Here is a 17482-nt window from a genome sequence, read left to right as displayed (position 1 = left end):
GGCGTCCATTTTAATGTTTTAAACAAAACATATTTTCTGAAAGAACAGAATAAACTTAGCCTAGAGGTGCAAGTGAATTTTTTCAAAACTTTTTAAATAATTTTAATCGCAAATATACAATAAAACCGAAACTAACCTTAAAATTTAACGATCCGCCATCTTGTTGGGACGTCAGATGTATAAACATCAGCACGTGGGCACCATGAGCCTCTTTCGCCCAGTGTCAGAGGCGGTTACAGGGCCGTCGCCGTCGTCCGTGAGAAACAATGCACTACTATTTTTCAAGATTCTCGGAGTCAACCAATGACCAGCAAATTATACGTTTTTCAGCACGAGATGCTAGATGAAAAACCGTTCGCATTTGGTCCACCGGAACAGCGTGCCAGGGAGCCAGCCGTGGCGGCTGTACTCGCGATCCGCCGATATGTGGACCCACATGCCGCTTCAGAAGCAGAAGGGTATGGAAGATTTTGTTTGCTACCACGGTAAAAACAGTTTTCTAGCACGATGGAACGCTAGGAGCCAGCGTTCGTGTGGAACTGCTCGGACTCACTTCCGTCGCTGACACTTCTCGGTCGGAAACTGAGAAGTCATTGGGAGCATCGTCTAAGAGCATCGTCTGCTCTTTGAATACAATATTTACCGCCACGAGCGCCCCTGCTCGTTGTTGCCAGTGGAGCGGGAGCCAGCGATTCCGGGGTGTAGGCGTAAAGTTCAAGATTGTTTTTCGTCGAAAGGGAATTCTTATTTTAATTACCAATCTTGTTGACAAACTCAGCAACCCACGGTGGGCCCGCGAAGACAAGCGTTGCAAAGACCACTCCTAGGCCTAATGCACTTGTACATACACTGGTCGTGATTTTCTGTAAATAAACGATGTTTTATGTACAATATTTACATTCTTGTTTGCGTTCCACGCTGCCAGAGCCTTCAACCTCATTTCTTCTTCATCATCTCTCTTACCGCGTCTCCTTCGGCTATACAATGACTTCTTCCAAGACAAAAGCACCACCCAACTCCGCTCACTCCTAAGCTTGGACACCTACAAAGCCTTTGATAACTTCTCGCATGACTACATACTCAGTACCCTCAGAGAAACGCAGTGCGGCCCTCGAATTTAAAACTACATCCGCAACTTTCTATCGAACTGCACGGAAGCCTTTAAAATTCCTGGATACATCTACACACCTTTTCCGTTTCACCAAGGAGTACCACAAGGCTCCATCCTTTCTCCCACCCTTTTCAATCTTGCCATGACCAAACTTCCCGCACAACTCGACGCCATCCCCCACCTCAAATTGTCCATCTACGCCGATGACGTTACCTTATGGACCAACACCGGCTCCCCAGGCCAGTAGGAAGAAACACTGCAACACGCCTGCGACACAGTCGCACGGTATGCCATTAGTATAGGTATGGCCATTCCTCCATCTAAACTCCTCGTCATCTCCAAATGCAAAACCAATCCCGACAGGCCGCTGATCACCGTCCACCTCGACGGCACTCCCATATCCCAACGCCCGCACATGAAGCTTTTAGGCCTCACCATCCAAAACAAAGTGCAAACGATGTCACCATTCAGACCCTCTCCAAACAGATAAATCAAATCAGACACATCCTCGGCCGTGTTTCTTGCCGCCACAAAGGCCTCAAAGACAGCGACATGAGAAGAGCCATCGAAGCTCTCATCTACTCTCTCGTACTCTACCATATCCCCTACACCCCGGTGACTAACCGTCAACTAAACACCTCCAGACACAGCTCCGCAAACACACCCGCCTTGCTCTTGGCGTTCAACAGTACGCTCCCCTTGGGCACCTACAACAGATGGACCCCTTCAACACACTCGAGGAGCGAGTCGACTTGCACCGACTGGGTCAACAGCAACAGCTAACCACGCCCCTGCACGGTTTGTACATTCTCCACTCCCTCGGTTACAACACCATGCACCTCCCTCCCATCGAAACAAACACCGACCTGGGATACCGTGCCCCAAATAACCACGCTCCCCATACCCAAACACATGAATCCCGACAGTAAATCGGAACGCCGCAAGCACAGAGCCAAACTCATATCTCCAAAACTCGCCACACTTCAGGCACAGCGGTGCCTCATCTACTACACAGACGCCAGCTACGACCGTAGCATAAACTTCGGCCGCACCTCAATTCACTGTCCCCAGACCAAACAACGCTCAGGCGAACACACCGAATCGCCTTCGGCAGACCTCTTGAAGAGTCAGGCGGTGTGCTCCGCCATTCACCATGGCGTCGCCAAACCCCACGAGGGACACACCTCCATCACTGTTCTGACAGATTCCCAAAAGGCAGTCAGCATATTTCAGTACAACCACCTCCCTAACTACATATTGCGCGAGCTTCGAGCCGCCCACAACCCCCCCCCCCCCCCCCCCCCTTGGCTTCTACATCTACTGGATCCCTAGCTACGCTCTAATCCCAGGCAATGAACGAGCACGTTCACTTTCTGGAGTGACTTCCACTCCGGTACCTGCGATCTACTGGCCTACGTCATATGAACCCCAAGTCCAGTGCAATGAAACATATCAACAGCGCTCTGACACACTCCGCAACTCCGCGAATCGAGATTCGCCCTCGTACCCCCGCCTCCCACACCCTCCCGACAACAGGCCAGCACTCTACGCCGAGCACAGACCCACACGCTATCCTCCCCACACTATACTCATCTCTTCCAAGGTGATCAGGGCACAGCTAAGTGTCCCTTCTGCAGTGCCTACCCAAACAACACGCACACCTACTGGCAATGCCTCCCATGCACAACCATCCATCCTCTCTACACTTTCCAAGCTCCCTCCCGGGCTCCGGCCTACGATAAGGAAAGAGTGGCTCTCTCCCACAAATCACCAACACGTACCCGCCATCTTCGACGCCCTTCTTCACCACATCACAACGATCGAGGAGAAGCTGAGGGCCATCGAAAGACGCCACCAATTTCCCATGATCCACCTGTCCTCGCCCTTCTGAATGGCGTCCTCCTAGACACCACTTTGACACCCTGAACTGATGGTCAATAAAGATGTTTTCTCTCTCTCTCTCTTACTACTCAACTTCCTTCTTTTTTTTCAACGCGTCGAAGGAATTTCAACAATCTCGTGCTACACATAAACGTAGAGATGAAATATTTAAAAAAAACTATCGACTTTTTTCTTATATTTCATGTGTATATTGAGTTGTTGCTTTTCAATCTTTGTCAAAATCATTGTTAACTTTTGTTAATTTCGCTGGCTGTAACTTCTATATCTCCTTTATTTTTTTTCGCTTCCGTTTCTCGCTGTTGACTTCGACGACAGATTAGAGATCAACGTCCTCTTGTTGCAGCTTTTCATAAACTCTGTCGTGAGGCGTGGCCGCTTGACCGCACTTAGGGTAAAACGCTTTCGTCACTCGTTCAGTATCATGGCTAAGCATCTCATTATATTCATCATGGAACAGCGCGAATTTTACGAGGACAGAGACAGGAAGTGGACAGGACCATGCTCGTCCTGTTCTGTTTCTTCCTCTGTCATTGTAAAATTCGCGCTGTTCCATCATAAATATATACCAACACGCCCAGTTAACCTGTTTGCCAAGTCTGTTGTATTCAAATTTAAATTCGGACATTTTGTTTTTGTCGATAAAGTCTTGTGGTTCAAGTAAAGCTCCAAGGAAGGGCATTCCTTTGGTTTACGATGATTGTGCGCAATACAGTGATATGATTGGCCACAGCCATTTTCGAGCACCTTTAGGAGCAGCCAAAACAGCTTTTTGGAGCAGAAAATGTGGCCTCTGGAGCAACCCAGACTGTGTTTTGGAGCAGCAAAGGTGGATTTTGGAGCAATTAAAACAGTGTTTTGGAGCAGGAAAAGTGGCTTTTGGAGCAGCCAAGGCAGTGTTTCGGAGCTTCAAATGTGCCTTTTGGAGCAGGTATTCTCATAAATAAAACAATAGTCGTTTTAAGCGCTGTACAAACAAAGGGCACTTTGTGCTGTGTTATGTTCTGATGTGACGTGTTGTGATGTAACTTGCTACTTGTGTTTTTACTGCTGAGACATCTCACAAGTATACAGTGTTGTATGCATTGCCGAGCAATTCTAAAAAAAAAAGAAAACGATTTCCACCGTTTTACTGGCTACCGACGTGCCAGATTTTCGTCAAAAGTAAGCAAACGTGAAACAGTGGATTCCAAGCGTCCCGGCTGGTGCCTCTGTCGTGCTATCATGTTTGCATTCATGTAAGGGCAACTTCGGCAGATTTGCAGTTACGCGTGCTTCGTCGAGCGAGCGGGACAACAACTGTTCGATCGAGACCGAAACCGTGCCACTCGGCTCTGTTGCCAACTAATCCCCAAAATTGTATGCAAAATGTAACTGTCAAGCATATGACAAAAAACGGTCCAGCGGCGTGTGCTTGCGAGGCCGCCAAAGAAGGTACAAGATAAACACACACCAAAAAAAAAAAAAAAAAAACTATTTAAGCGCATTGATGCAGGACATTGCGAGCCAGAGTCGAAAAGTTCTTGGAGCGCTTTGTGGGACAAATGAACTCGAGACTAACACGCGCGCTGTGGGGATTCAGCGTGCGGAAATTGCCTTATTTGCTTAAGCTTACTTCTCTTCACCAACTTTCTTTCGCGGCAGATTGTTCATGTGCAAGGGTTCACCTCGAAAGAAAGCCCACCGTGGGAAACCTAGGTAATCCATACTTCGACACCGCAGTTTTTGAGTTAAAGTGGGATGATTTAAACAAGAACAGAAATGTTGAGAAACATGCTGCGGTACTTAGTTTCAATTTAGAAAGCGCTATATCTATAGCGACGTGGGCACGGTAACACCCGACGTCGAGCGACTATGGTGACTAGAAGGCAGGGACCAAACATAATTTTCCCACGGCCGTTGCTTTCAGAGGCGAGTGCTTCAGCTCACAAAGTAATTCTGCCGCTCAAAGACGTGGTTTCGTTTCATTGCATGAGGGCATGGCTGGTATCCAACACGCTAGCGTCGGAGCGTCCTCACACACCCGCGTCTATCGTTAAAAATATTTTAACAAAAGACGTTGGACAAAACCGACCAGGCGACGAGAGCGCGAAACGCGAGATGGCTGGAAATCCATGCAAGACCGGGTAGGCAATTGATGCATGGGGCTTTTTGTGGGGCGGCCACTTGCGCCACATAACACATGCAGGCTCAAGTATGGTCCTCAGTTTAGCTTCGGTTTCCAAAGGCAACCGAAATTGTTTTTTTTTTTTTTTGTGCAGGCTTGGCGCAGATTGCCTATATTTCGGCAAAATGTAGCAGGATGGAGCAGGGTTAGCCCCTTAGCGCAGTTTGGCGCGATTGGCGCAGCAATCACATCACTAGCAATATGAGCGATTTCTGTGTTTTCGTTGTCGTGTTTCGATGTGGTCGCTTTACATTCTAATTTGTTCATGGCAAACACAGCGTTGCCATCTAAAGCAGGTGTGTTCTCGTTCTTTGAAGCCATGCTGATTTACATCGTTTCGCTCTCGATATTTCTGTTTGTGTTTTCTATGTCATATGTCCTTGTTGGTTTGGGTGATTCTCGAATACGATTCATTAGTTCTTTTCTTGCATCCTTACTTTACTTGGTGCAAGAGATTCAGTCTGATGAGATGGATTGTGATGGTCGCTGTACACGAGGCTTCGTGTATATTCTTCGTCGATGTCCTTGTCTGGAACTAGAGGTTCTATATCTGTGTCTAAAGTGGGCAGCCGAATCTTTATATACTACCTAAATGCTCTGTCATTTAATTCAGTTTCGTGATTTACGTTTGATCCAAAAATGTTGAATCCATGTCACTCAAAATGTCCGTTGCTTTGTTTCTGGGCATAGTCTTGTTTTGACGTTCTATTCATTGTGAAATGTAAATCTCCAGTTGTGTAAAAGATTTTCTCAGTGCTAAGTGAAACGCTGCGTTAACGTTCTTTGTCGTTGATTGATGTTTATCGAGAGATGTAAGTCGTTCAAGAAGTTCTTGCCTTTTGAAAACTAGTAAGCTTCCTTTAGGTTGCTCGATGAGCCTCGGCTCGTCAGTCCGATAATCAAAACATTGTCAACTGAGTTTATCCCTGGTTTCGGCTCCAAGATGTGCAACGCTAGACTGAGGCGCCTGGTTGTGCTTTTGTATAAATAAACTATGTTTTTTATACAGCATTTACGTCATATGTACGTTCCACGCTCCCGGACCCTTGATCCTAACTTCTTCTTCCTCATCTCTTTTATTACTCAACTTCCATTTCTTTTTCAACATAGGAAAGGAAATTTCAGCATATAATATGCTAATCACCATCACTTTTGCATACTATATCACCACATAATCACCATCATTAGACCCGGCACCACGGGCCTCTGTGGTACGTGCTGTTGCCTTTCTGTGGTGCCGTGGCTCTCCTGAGCCAATAAAGATAAATATTATTATTTGGTGCACTATGAAAGTTTTTTTTTTAAATTTGATTACCATCAACATTTTCGCCGCTTTCCAGTGGGTCACCCTTCCATTTGCCCTGAGCAACGATCACGTGAAGCCCCTGGGCAGCCTGTCGCCTGACCAGTGGCTCGGAACCATGGCTCCATGGCAAGTCCCCAGCTACGTGGACAGCTTCCTCATGATTGTCTTCGGGGGCGTGCCTTGGCAGGTAAATTCTCTTTCGACAAGATCACACCCTACTAAAGAACAGAACGGTTTGAAATTCAAACCGGTTCATACCGTTGCCCGTTCAACAATACAGGTAGCAGGTTCGAGCCTTCGTTTAGCACTATACCCAAACTGCCCACCGGTTTGTTCAAACTGTTATTCGGCCATATATAGTCAAACTGTTCATAGGTTTGAGTGTAGCAATATGCGGACTTGTTCAAACCGCATATGGATGTGGCAGGCCAGTTTAAACCTGCTCACATGTTTGATAAAACTGCTATCATCCCGGTCACACTGTTTACAGGCTTGAACGTAGCGGTATGAGGACCTGTTCACACAGCATAGCGTCGTGGCGGATTGGTTTGAAGGGGAGAGAGCGCGAACCTGCTTTCAGGGAGTTTTGCGAGCGCTATCCCATGGGAACCGGTAGAGGAGCCGCTGGACTTTCAATGTCGGCTGGCTCTGACCTTGGGGGAGCTGAGGAATTTTTCGGCAAGAGAAAAGAAATGCAGTGGCTATGGAGAGGAAGCAGAGATTGGACGTGGGTGGTCGAAGGTGGACGTTCGGCAGCCGGACGAGGAGCACCCGGGAAATAAAGGGAAGAAAACCAACCTGGACGCTGCGGAAGCTAAGAAACATAAGCGGAACTGCGAGTGTTCGTAGGCCGCATCCCGGAGGTAAGCAACGTGGACCCAAAACAAGCTACAAAACAGCAGTGGGGCTCTGAGTGTTCCTCGACCGTGTACTGGAGATAACCGAGCTGGACGCAGCACAAGCAAACTTCTGCCTTTTTTAAGTACTCTTCTCAATATACTGTATTTCAAATACTTTTTAGTGCATTTTCGGTAGTTCGCACACTCATTTTGTCCAGAGTATTTGCTACTCTATCTTAATTACATTTTTCATTATATTGTAGTCAGTATCTCAAATACTTTTTTCAACCTTCGGAAATATTTGTCACCAGAACAATCTACGGAACTACATAGGGATCGTCGCAATCCAGGGCGACGCTATACCGATTTCAGACTTGGAGGCAAGGGGCCAAAAACAGGACAGGAAGCAAGCACGAGCAAAACGCAGTCAACGAATGCCAACAAGAGACCAAATGAATAGCCATAAGTGCGACCACCTTTATGTGTTTTCATGACTAATTTTTTTTCAATATAAAGTTGTTTTTAATGGCAAATTAAGCTTCTAGCTAGAAAAAAGCTGGTGACATCATTCGGATTTGACATCTTTTGTCTGATGCTAGAGGGGTTCCATCAGCGGAAGGTGGTGACACCAACGCTCGGTACGGTCACAATAGGACCATATCAGGAAATCGCCGGTCAGGGTGTTCTGGTATGAAAATACGCCAAGCACATTTTATACCAAATCACCAACAGATACCACGGCATGGAAACAACTAATCTACTCGGACTGGTACAGGCTTTCATCATAAATATAATAGTCTACGCTACCCCATTCCTGCAACTAAAAAGTGATGAACGTACCAAAATTAACCTGATGATCAAGAGAGCCTACAAGCGACACCGCAGGAGAAACTTTTGAGGCTCTCAGCATACACAATACTCTTGACGAGCTCAGAGGAGCTAAAAGAATTTCCCAACTGGAGAAACTTTCGGAGACTCAAGTGGACAGTGCATTCTCCAATCACTCGGGATTGCATACAACACCCAATTGGGACAAAAGCAGGGCATTCCCACAGAGCTCAGAAAGCTCAGAGAACACCCGCCTTCTGCACAACCGAGGGCGCGGACAGGAAAGAATCAGAGCCATACACATACGCTTCGCATATCCTAAAGACGTGGCCCATGTAGACGCGGCCGAGTATAATAATCTAGACACCATAGCAGTGGCCGTACTTGATCAACAAAATCAAACAAACGCTGCAAACTCAGTCATTACAACCTCGCCGGAGGTCGGGGAGGTGCTCGCAATTGCCTTGGCGTATTCCTCATCCACGGCCAATTTCATTCAGCGTCTGAAATAGAGCCATAGGAAATTTCGCGAAAGGGCGCATTACGCCCGAAGCCCTAAAACGTTTGGCGAAGGTACCCAAAACCCGGCGCAGATGGACACAACTCGTTTGGGCAGCGGCGCACTCCGGTTTCCAAGAAACAAAGGTCCTCAGTGCGACCCGAGAACTCGCCATCCGCGGCCGCACGATACCCTCTCATCATGAGCAGCTCAAGACTCTTCGTCGTTCAGGTAAGGACCGTATGGTGTCCTACAAGGAAATCTTACAATACTACCAACATGGCATTAGGCATTACCCCGCCTCTCATTAAAGCTTTAGATAAAGCGCAATCAGTTACCGGGCGCCTTTTACAAACGCACACTTTCCCAAACCCAGTGACCTGTATCCTGGGCTATGTACAGCCGATTGAAAGTTATGCGCAGGTAGGGTCGATCTTCAACCCATCATGTGGACGTGCCCCCTGATAAGTACTCAAAAACGCATCCCGCCAAAACCTCCACTTCCCATCACCACTCCAGACCAGTGGGAGGCTGCACTGCTTAACTCAGACCCGGATATCCAACTCCGGGTCGTCCAGATGGCCGAAGTCGCCGCCAAAACAAAGGGCCTGGCCGCCGCCTGAGGAAGAAGAGGACGGCAGGCCCACCTCCCTAACCCCCATCTCGGACAACACTGAGTTCACTACTACTACTACTACTGCTATAATTGATAAAAATAATTCAATTTGCGAACATGGCGGGATTGCAGCCACCGGAATCCCCTCATGATATTTATTATATCTGGGAATACCGATGCGTAGTGGAACGCACGCAAAATCAACTGTGGTCCACTCGCAGCCTCACACTTGTTGTTCTTACATCACTGATTCGCTCACTGCTGGAAACCACGCTACGAGCACCCAAACATCTGGGCGAGTTTTCTCAAAGCGAGGGTAAACCTATTTTGGTAAACCACGCTGCATAGGAAGGAAAAAGTACCTAGGTACTGTAGTAAACGGCTGGATATAGAACAACTAATCATTTTTGATTGGGCAGTAGTATGCGCTGTCTATCGGCGAAACAAGCCGGTCATTTTGTTTATCCTCTTTCCCGCTGGTTGCTTTCTATCTAGTAAGGTATTTTAAGTCAAAATATAGTAATGTTGTACTTGAAGACCAATTTATTTGCTTCAGGTGGTACGAAAAAATGTTAGCTACTACGCTAGAGTTTGTCGACAAATATTCGAAAATGTAAGAAACATTTCCTTCAATATGTTTCGCCATAAACAACGCATAACTTTCCCGTGTGCCTTCCAGTCTAGCAACGCCGGTGCTGTAGTCTCGTTTTTGTTCCTTGCGACGCACGTTTCTGCGATTCCTGCTGATCTCAACAGGGGGGCTATGTTGCGCTTTTTGCACTCCCAGGAGACTAGGGAGAAGGAAGTGACGTCAACAACGCAGCAAATGCAGATTGGATGTTGGTTTTGTTTTCTTCTGTCAACATCCAATCTGCGTTTGCTCTAGTCGTTGACGTCACTTCCTTCTTCCAAGTCTCCTGGGAGTGCAAAAAGCGCAACATAGCACCCCTGTTTGCCCTCTCTTCCGTTTGCCCAACCGATCCACCGGTGACGTGAAGCTAAGCTTCTCGTCACCGTTGAATTGCTGGCCACGGGGGTATGTAGAAACCTCGTTGCTGTCGGCATACTGTCGGCGCACTGCGAACAAAAAAACTGTACAATGTCCCAGCTGTTCACCCGGAACGAAGACTTCATCGAGGATAACCCCCTTCTCCGCAAAGTAATCGCTGCTCATGAGTTGGCGTGCATAATGTAACAAATTAAACGTGCTAGTATAAATGTATATCAACACTCGTTCCAAAACATTTCTTTACTCACCATAAAAACGCTTGCAAGGCTTATGTACCGTCATATGTCTTGGATCTCGGACTGCTGAAGAGTGATGCGTTCGCGGAGTGCTGTCGTCGGTTAGTTTAGTAGTCCCTCTGAACTACCGCTTTGCTTGACGTGCTAATAGGTTGATGGTGTGCCATTAATATAACAGCCGGATCGAACTGAATGTTCGGCAGAATCAAGCAGAACTATTAGCCCTCATTAAGCGACGTCGCGGCCATTTTGCTTGTAGGTACTGCTCCTCCCTCGGCGCCCCTGCTCTCCCCAGTCACGTGACCTAGAATTCCCCCTTCTGGGGACAGTAGTTAACTTTAACCCACGGTTCGCGTTCGAGAAAACGGGCCCTGTGTTGTTTCTGTCGCTCATGTCGCCTTCCAAGCGGCACATGGCGATGAATACATATCAAGCTGTTCTTGAACACGTTTCGCAACCCAGTATTTGTTATTAGAAAACTGCAATTTGCCGTAACTAAATAGGGAAAGTTTATAATTGAATACTAAGCTTCCTTTGCTAATCTATCGATCGCAGTTTCTGGCAAATGTACTATCAAAATATGCTTTGTAAGTTAATGAGTCGTTATTTTTGTTAGCTCATGTGATTCTATTGTAAAGCACAAAAATGGTATCATTTTAAATATTTCGTTTTAAGATAGTCACTGTCTGTACAGTTCATTGCTTACTTTTTGCATTTTTGCTTACTTTTGCAACAGACCTTTTCCGGAAATTATCGTGGTAATTGATACTTCATAATTGCCGACGAAAGGTTCAATATCAGAAACTGTTCTTTATTTAAAAGCTAAATAATAAACAAACACCTAAAAATAAAGGTGCATTGAGACTATATCACAAAGAACTGTAATAGAAGTCTCTTGGCCAATGGCGTTGGGTGAGAGTATCCTCGGGTCCCCATACTACAAGAAAGCTCTTGTAATGTGAAGAGCTATCAAAGCGAATATTGCGGCACGACACTTTTAAGACGTATTCACACGAGGCAGAAATCCCTTTCTTTACTCCCCGACATGCACATCGTGTGGTACCACGAACACGCTTTCTCGTGGAGGCGCGCTGACATAAGCATCCCCGGAGAAAAGGAAAGCTTTCGCTCGGGCCATATAAACTGCCCCCGCCTTGGCGGATCATCTCGTCCTAATTGACGGCATTTTGTTCGCGTGCCTTGCAACTTTACAGATCGTGCTTTCCAGGAACTGGCGGTGACATTGGAATCACGACTTGAGCAGGTTGTCGGCTTGTTGAATTTTTCTTTTACTTTTTCACGAAATTTTTATTATCCATCAATGCAGTCCTCAAGAAGGTCCTCATAACATTGGATATAGATTACTCGTTATTTGTGTTACATTCACGCTTTCACCCAGCATCTTCTTTTTTTTAACAGGAAGCAGTTCGTCGTCTCCTGTATCTAATAGCGCTGGTGCCGTAATCGCGTACCGCCATCGAATGTACGCCTCCATTTTCCTACTCTGGACAGCTCGCACCGAGCCTTGCTGTCGAGAGTGCGACCCCTTAAGTCATCTGCTAATATCCTCTTCGGTCACCCGCCGTCCCTCTCCGAAAGCTGTCTTCATGTGAATACCCCTTTACAGCGATCTTTGAGGTGCGCTGCGTGAATATTTGTTAAAGCCTTATATGCCTCATCGTTCAGTCGACCGTCAAAGTCTTTGAATGAAAGTACATCAGCGACACGAAAAGTGCCAGAAACACGTCGGCGACACGGAACGTACCAAAACCAAAAGTACCATTGAAACGGTGCTGAAGTGCGTCGTCAAAGAGCGTGGTGTCTTCGGAGGTTCGCTATCACGTTTACATCGGCATTTGCGCTTTCACCTTCAAGTCGTCTAGGAATAACATAAAAGACCCCGTGAAATTTTATATTTTACTGTCGCAATAGCAAATCAGATTCCTTGTTAAAAGTATTGAGGATCAGGAGCTGGTGCATAATTTCACCCATTTTCCTCCCCCCCCCCCCCCCCCTCACACTTGGCGTTGAAATGCCTTCCCATAATTTAGGGGGAATGCAAGTTCGCTAACTTTATCGTTATACGGTCATGGGCTACGCTTGCACTTTTGGGAAATTTTTAGTACGTTAGGAAACCCTAGTCTTAAACACGTCGCGTGTAAAGTAGATAAACATAAAGGAACGACAACATATCGCTGAAAGCAACAAGAACGCCACAACGCTAAAACAAGATCGAAAAATACTGCTCCTGAACGGCCAGCGCCATAGTCACGCCTGAAGAGCGTAGTAGGCCTCGAAACGTAGAATTTCTACTTTTAGGACTTTGTTGGCTGACGTCCTTTATTTATTGTTCTCCGAACCACAAAGGTTTCTGTCAGATACTCATTTTTAAATGCAAAATAGATCCGCGCGCATTTTCTTAATATGGCTCGCACATTTTCCCGTGGGCACGATCGACTTCAATGCCACCGAATGGGACCTCCTAGGCCGCGTTCACACTTGCGGAGAACTCTCTAGCCGTCGACCAAACTTACTGTGCGTAATAAACGGCGCCGTTCACATCTGTTGCTACCCGGCGCGTTAGCGCGACTCCGGTCTTTCGCGGATATCAGAGCAGACCGCCTTTGGCTCGTGTGGTGTTTAAAAAACTTCTCTCGCAGACTTCCACTTTCAGTTAACGGTGACAAGCAGTGCCGAGAAAATGCCCAACACCCCCTTGGAGAAACGAGAATGCAATCATAAAATAACGAGCAAACAGCGACAAGGTGTGTACGGGGGCCACTCACGCCAGTTTTATTCTACGGGTCTTTTTTGTGGGCACTGTCTTGGTTGTTGCACAGATGCCTCTTGTCGAGCAGGGTTGAATAAGTTAGTCTCAATTAGGCATTTCTACCAACACAACGATACCAGCGAGACGGCGCAATTTGGACAACTTGGGAACAACGAAAACTCCGGCGGCCATCCCAACAACTCGGACGACTCGGCTAAGATGTGACGCCGGCAAACGCCATTTCTTCTGTGCGTTTCGATTGCCGGCGGCGACACGGAAACTTTTTCTGCGCTGTAACAAGCGGTTCCGGACCGAATGCCCCCGCGGTCGAATATTATGTCGCCGGCGAGGGGATTGATTCTCCTTGCGTCAACTTCCCCGCGGATTCGCGTCCGAATCCGCAAGTGTGAACGAGCCGATACTTCGAAAAAGCACTTGGAAAATCGGGGTCATCTATCGGGTCGCCTCAAACGCGGAAAACTTGACTGACGGTTTTATTTTAGAAATCATATATTCCCAATATTGAGCACAGGGTGAAAGAGGTATCCGGAATACATACCCAGATCGAAAGTGTTTCAGAGGAACCAGACAGAGCTAGCGCCGAAGTGTTTTCACAAAGCAATCACAAACTGTGGCAACTGAAACCACCCCGAAGACAAGGCCTGCCCACCCCCCCGGATGATGTCAATATACTTCGTTTCAGCTTTAGTCAGGACGCAGCCGACGCTACCAGCTAATGCTACCGATCAAGCCGCGCCCAAAGCGGCAGTGACTTGGTCTCTTCTGTTTTCGATTGGTTCAGCAATAATAAAACACGTAGAGGTACATGAAAACGCCACGAAGGTGCTCAGCCTGGAAGTTCGGCGACGAAGCCATGGAGTATCCGGTCGCAGATTTCGATCGCGAGGATCTGATAGCACAGAGCCTCAAAGAGTCATTCCTCGGGGAACCTGGACGTCAGCGCACAGCTTTTGCAGCGGCGAGGGCCCGAAACACACTTGTTCGTTCTGGAGGAGTGTGTTTCGGTGTCTCGCCACAGCGGGGCGCCAGTCACGTGGCTCTTTTCTCATCCGTTGTCTGCTGCTCCACCTTTTCAATTTTAGCAGCCGGTTCTCGTGATCTATCAGGCCGTTTATAGGAGGCTATGACCCTGGCCAAGCTTCCACGTGTTTGCAGCTTGGGGCGGGTCGGGGGTCCAATAATGACCGCGTCATGCGCAGGCTTTGTCTTCTTTGTAGAGCTATTGCAGGGCAGGGCATCATACGGAAACATACATGTGTGAGTCAGCCTTTAAGGGGCGCTTTAACGATGTTTTACTTTGCGCATATGCTACTTAGGATGAATACCAGATATCTGTAACCAGGGCTCTCCGTTTTCGAGAAATCCGATAATATCCGAAACCACCCGTCGGTAAAAATATTTTGAATTCGTATCTATCCAACAAACTCCAAACTCAAAAACTCAGTTGAAAAAAAAAGAAAAGAAAAGGAAAACTTTAAAATATTAAAGGACACTTTCTTCGTCCACTTGTTATTGTTTCCAAGTTTAACGTTCCACTTTTCCCTATCGAAAGCCTAAAAATGCATGTCCTCAGATCCCTTTTCAGAAAAGGCAGGAGTCGTTTTCACGACAACGGCCGATCCAAGGTCAAATACATAGCCAGCTCAAGCGGGGTTCTTTCCTCCCGGATATGTTTCTAAGACCTCCAGTCACCTTCCTGGGACCCCCTTTGGTGCAGACTGAACCTTTGCACACGTTCCCCTTCCATCCTTGTTGACGACACAAATTCGAGATTCAGTCAGTTGCACTAATGTGGCAATTTGGGTGAGTTTCTTCATGGTCGTAGACAAGCGCTGAAAAAAAAGAGACTAGGACAAGAAGTTGACGTAAACACTGGAGCACTGGAAACTATCGAGCATTCGTTTTTGCCACTAATGATCTAAATTTTGATTTAAAAAAAAATTGTCTTTGGAGTTTCACCATATTTTATTGCTCCTCTCAAACAATTATTTGAAGTTGAACACCCCTGAAATGCTAAACACCTATAAAAACTCAGAATTTTGAGTGTTATAAGTGAATGTTCCGAAAAAATGAGAATTACGGAGAAAAAAAATGAAGTCCGAAAAACGCCTGCCGATTTTCCTCAATCATTTGCTTTGAGAATGCAGGATCTTGTCTATAACCCATAAAAAAGCGCGGTAGTCGTCCTCCTTGTACGATGGTCATCAAGAAAAAAGAAACAAAAAAACTAAGAGCTTTTGAACTCGGAGCCACAACAAACGGCCGAAAGATTTGTAGTCGATTTTTTCCCGCTAATGTTGATCGTAGCCACGCGCTGGGGTTGTCAAAGTACAGGGCACCCGTTGAGGTCCAGACGTTGTGATAGTTCCGCTGCTGTCGCCATTGAAGCGATTTGACGCGAGCCCCTACTCTAATGCTTGTCGAGCTATCCACTGATTGTCGCGAGCCCGAATAGAGTGCTCAGGCAATGCTCGGCTCCAATCAATAAGCCGAATTTCAATATCGTCACTGGTTGACTAGATATATTGACTGGGGGACCCAGCGACCCAACGTTATTAGATTAGCCTAGTTAAGGACCTGCTCATAGACGCTGCTTGCGCAAGCAGTAGCCCCCCTCCCCTCTGCCCACACGAGTCCCCTGGCGTCGTTCGACGCGCCGGACGGCTTCTATGGTAACTGCAGTGTATTCTGTGGAATACGTACGTTTCCAAGCGCAGCGTCTGGATGGCGTCCTACCGTACTCTACATGGACATAGCCTTCGAGATTTTTCCCGCGCTATCTGCTCCGGCTTTGTCCAAACTCTCGACTTCCCCGCAGAAAAAGCGAGCAGAGACAGTTCTCTTCATCTCCGTATGCGGCGCTTATATTCAAACCGGAAACGGAAACAGACTAGCTTGAAAGCACGTTGCAACGTTACTAAAACACTCAGTTGGGAAACTCCCATAGAGACAGCTTTAAAAAGTGGCCCCAATCTGTCTCCGAGCACCGAGCACCGAGCTAATGACGAACACAACGCCACCATTTCTCCCCCAGCGGCGCCACTCGAGGAACTGCAGGTGACTTCTATTTTGGCTTTAAGAACAGATACAGCGGAAGAGGTTACAGGGGTGCCACCCCCGTCTCCCCGGCAGACGCGCCGCGTCGAACTATCGAAGTTAAAATGCACCTAGGTCGGGACGCGCTACCTGAAAGGACCGCTGAGGCATGGTTGTATAAAAACAATATTAATTGTGCCGCAAAACCCTGCAAACTAAAGATTTTAAAAACATAACGCGCCCCTCTTTTTGTACTAAACTTCAATAAATTTCCTACAAAAAGTGTCTTTTCCGTTTGTTTTTACGCAAAAACAGGCTTTCAAAAAGCTCAAGGTGACCACAGTACAGACAAACGATAAAGAGTAGCGTTGTTGTCGCATTTAGCTCGGTCTCGGTGGACGCCAGCGGCCCAGGTTTCGACGGCGAGTTTCCCAACTGAGTGTTTTAGTAACGTTGGCACGTTGTCAACTGTGAGCTCGACGCATGAATCTTGCAGTTTCATTGTTATCATCAAAACATATACACGTAAGCCGATTCCTGTTGATTCGTAATTTTTATTAGCCGCTCCGGTCTTTGCGTTCTATCGCTGCATGATACCTCAGAGTGCAAGATTTAGTACGATTCTATATTTGTCCTCTTCCGATACTATCTGAATCGGCGAGGACAGGCCGAGAAATATTAGTCTCATCATCCATGAGAACAGTTGTCTAAACTTAACTTGCGTGCACGGACATTTGTTATACACCCTTTGCGCTTTGAAAAGTTAAACCTTCAAATTTCGATGAACCTCTTCCTTGCCAAAGGTCTGTTTGTTGCGGCGAGATGCGGGGAGCACATTTCGCGCTGCTCCTAATTTCCGTTGACCGACGCTAAATCTGCGTAATGATAATTCGCTGCTATTTTTTGTATTGTTTGGTATGGTTGTAAGCGGCACCAAGCGACCCACAGTAGCAGTCACTACCGGCGAATTCAATGGCCTGAGGAGCGCAGCCAGCGCGCGACAAATCTCGGAGGTTATGCTTTGGAACACACAGGTTTGCAACGAAAATCGAAATGGCGCTTCAAATGACGGGATACAAACTGAAGGGAATAAGGGGGGGGGGGGGATACCCCCCTTCGCGGTTGTTTCACAACAGAAGTAATCT

At 47.0% G+C, this 17482-nt stretch overlaps 1 protein-coding gene across 1 annotated transcript in view; it reads left to right on the top strand.

Moving 5' to 3' along the window:
- Positions 1 to 8220, top strand: part of LOC120848987 (high-affinity choline transporter 1-like) — a 31118-nt gene extending 22898 nt beyond the window's left edge. The window contains exons 6-7 of the mRNA XM_040221057.1: positions 6518 to 6670; positions 8098 to 8220. Of these exons, the coding sequence (XP_040076991.1) occupies positions 6518 to 6670; positions 8098 to 8220 (276 nt within the window). The remainder of the gene's footprint in view (positions 1 to 6517; positions 6671 to 8097) is intronic.
- The last annotated feature ends 9262 nt before the right edge of the window (positions 8221 to 17482 follow it).

Source organism: Ixodes scapularis, unplaced genomic scaffold (assembly GCF_016920785.2).
Source record: "Ixodes scapularis isolate PalLabHiFi unplaced genomic scaffold, ASM1692078v2 PGA_scaffold7__128_contigs__length_106722199, whole genome shotgun sequence".
NCBI lineage: Eukaryota > Metazoa > Arthropoda > Arachnida > Ixodida > Ixodidae > Ixodes > Ixodes scapularis.
The sequence above is the reverse complement of the archived record's forward strand: the minus strand, read 5'-3'. Positions and strand labels throughout refer to the sequence as shown.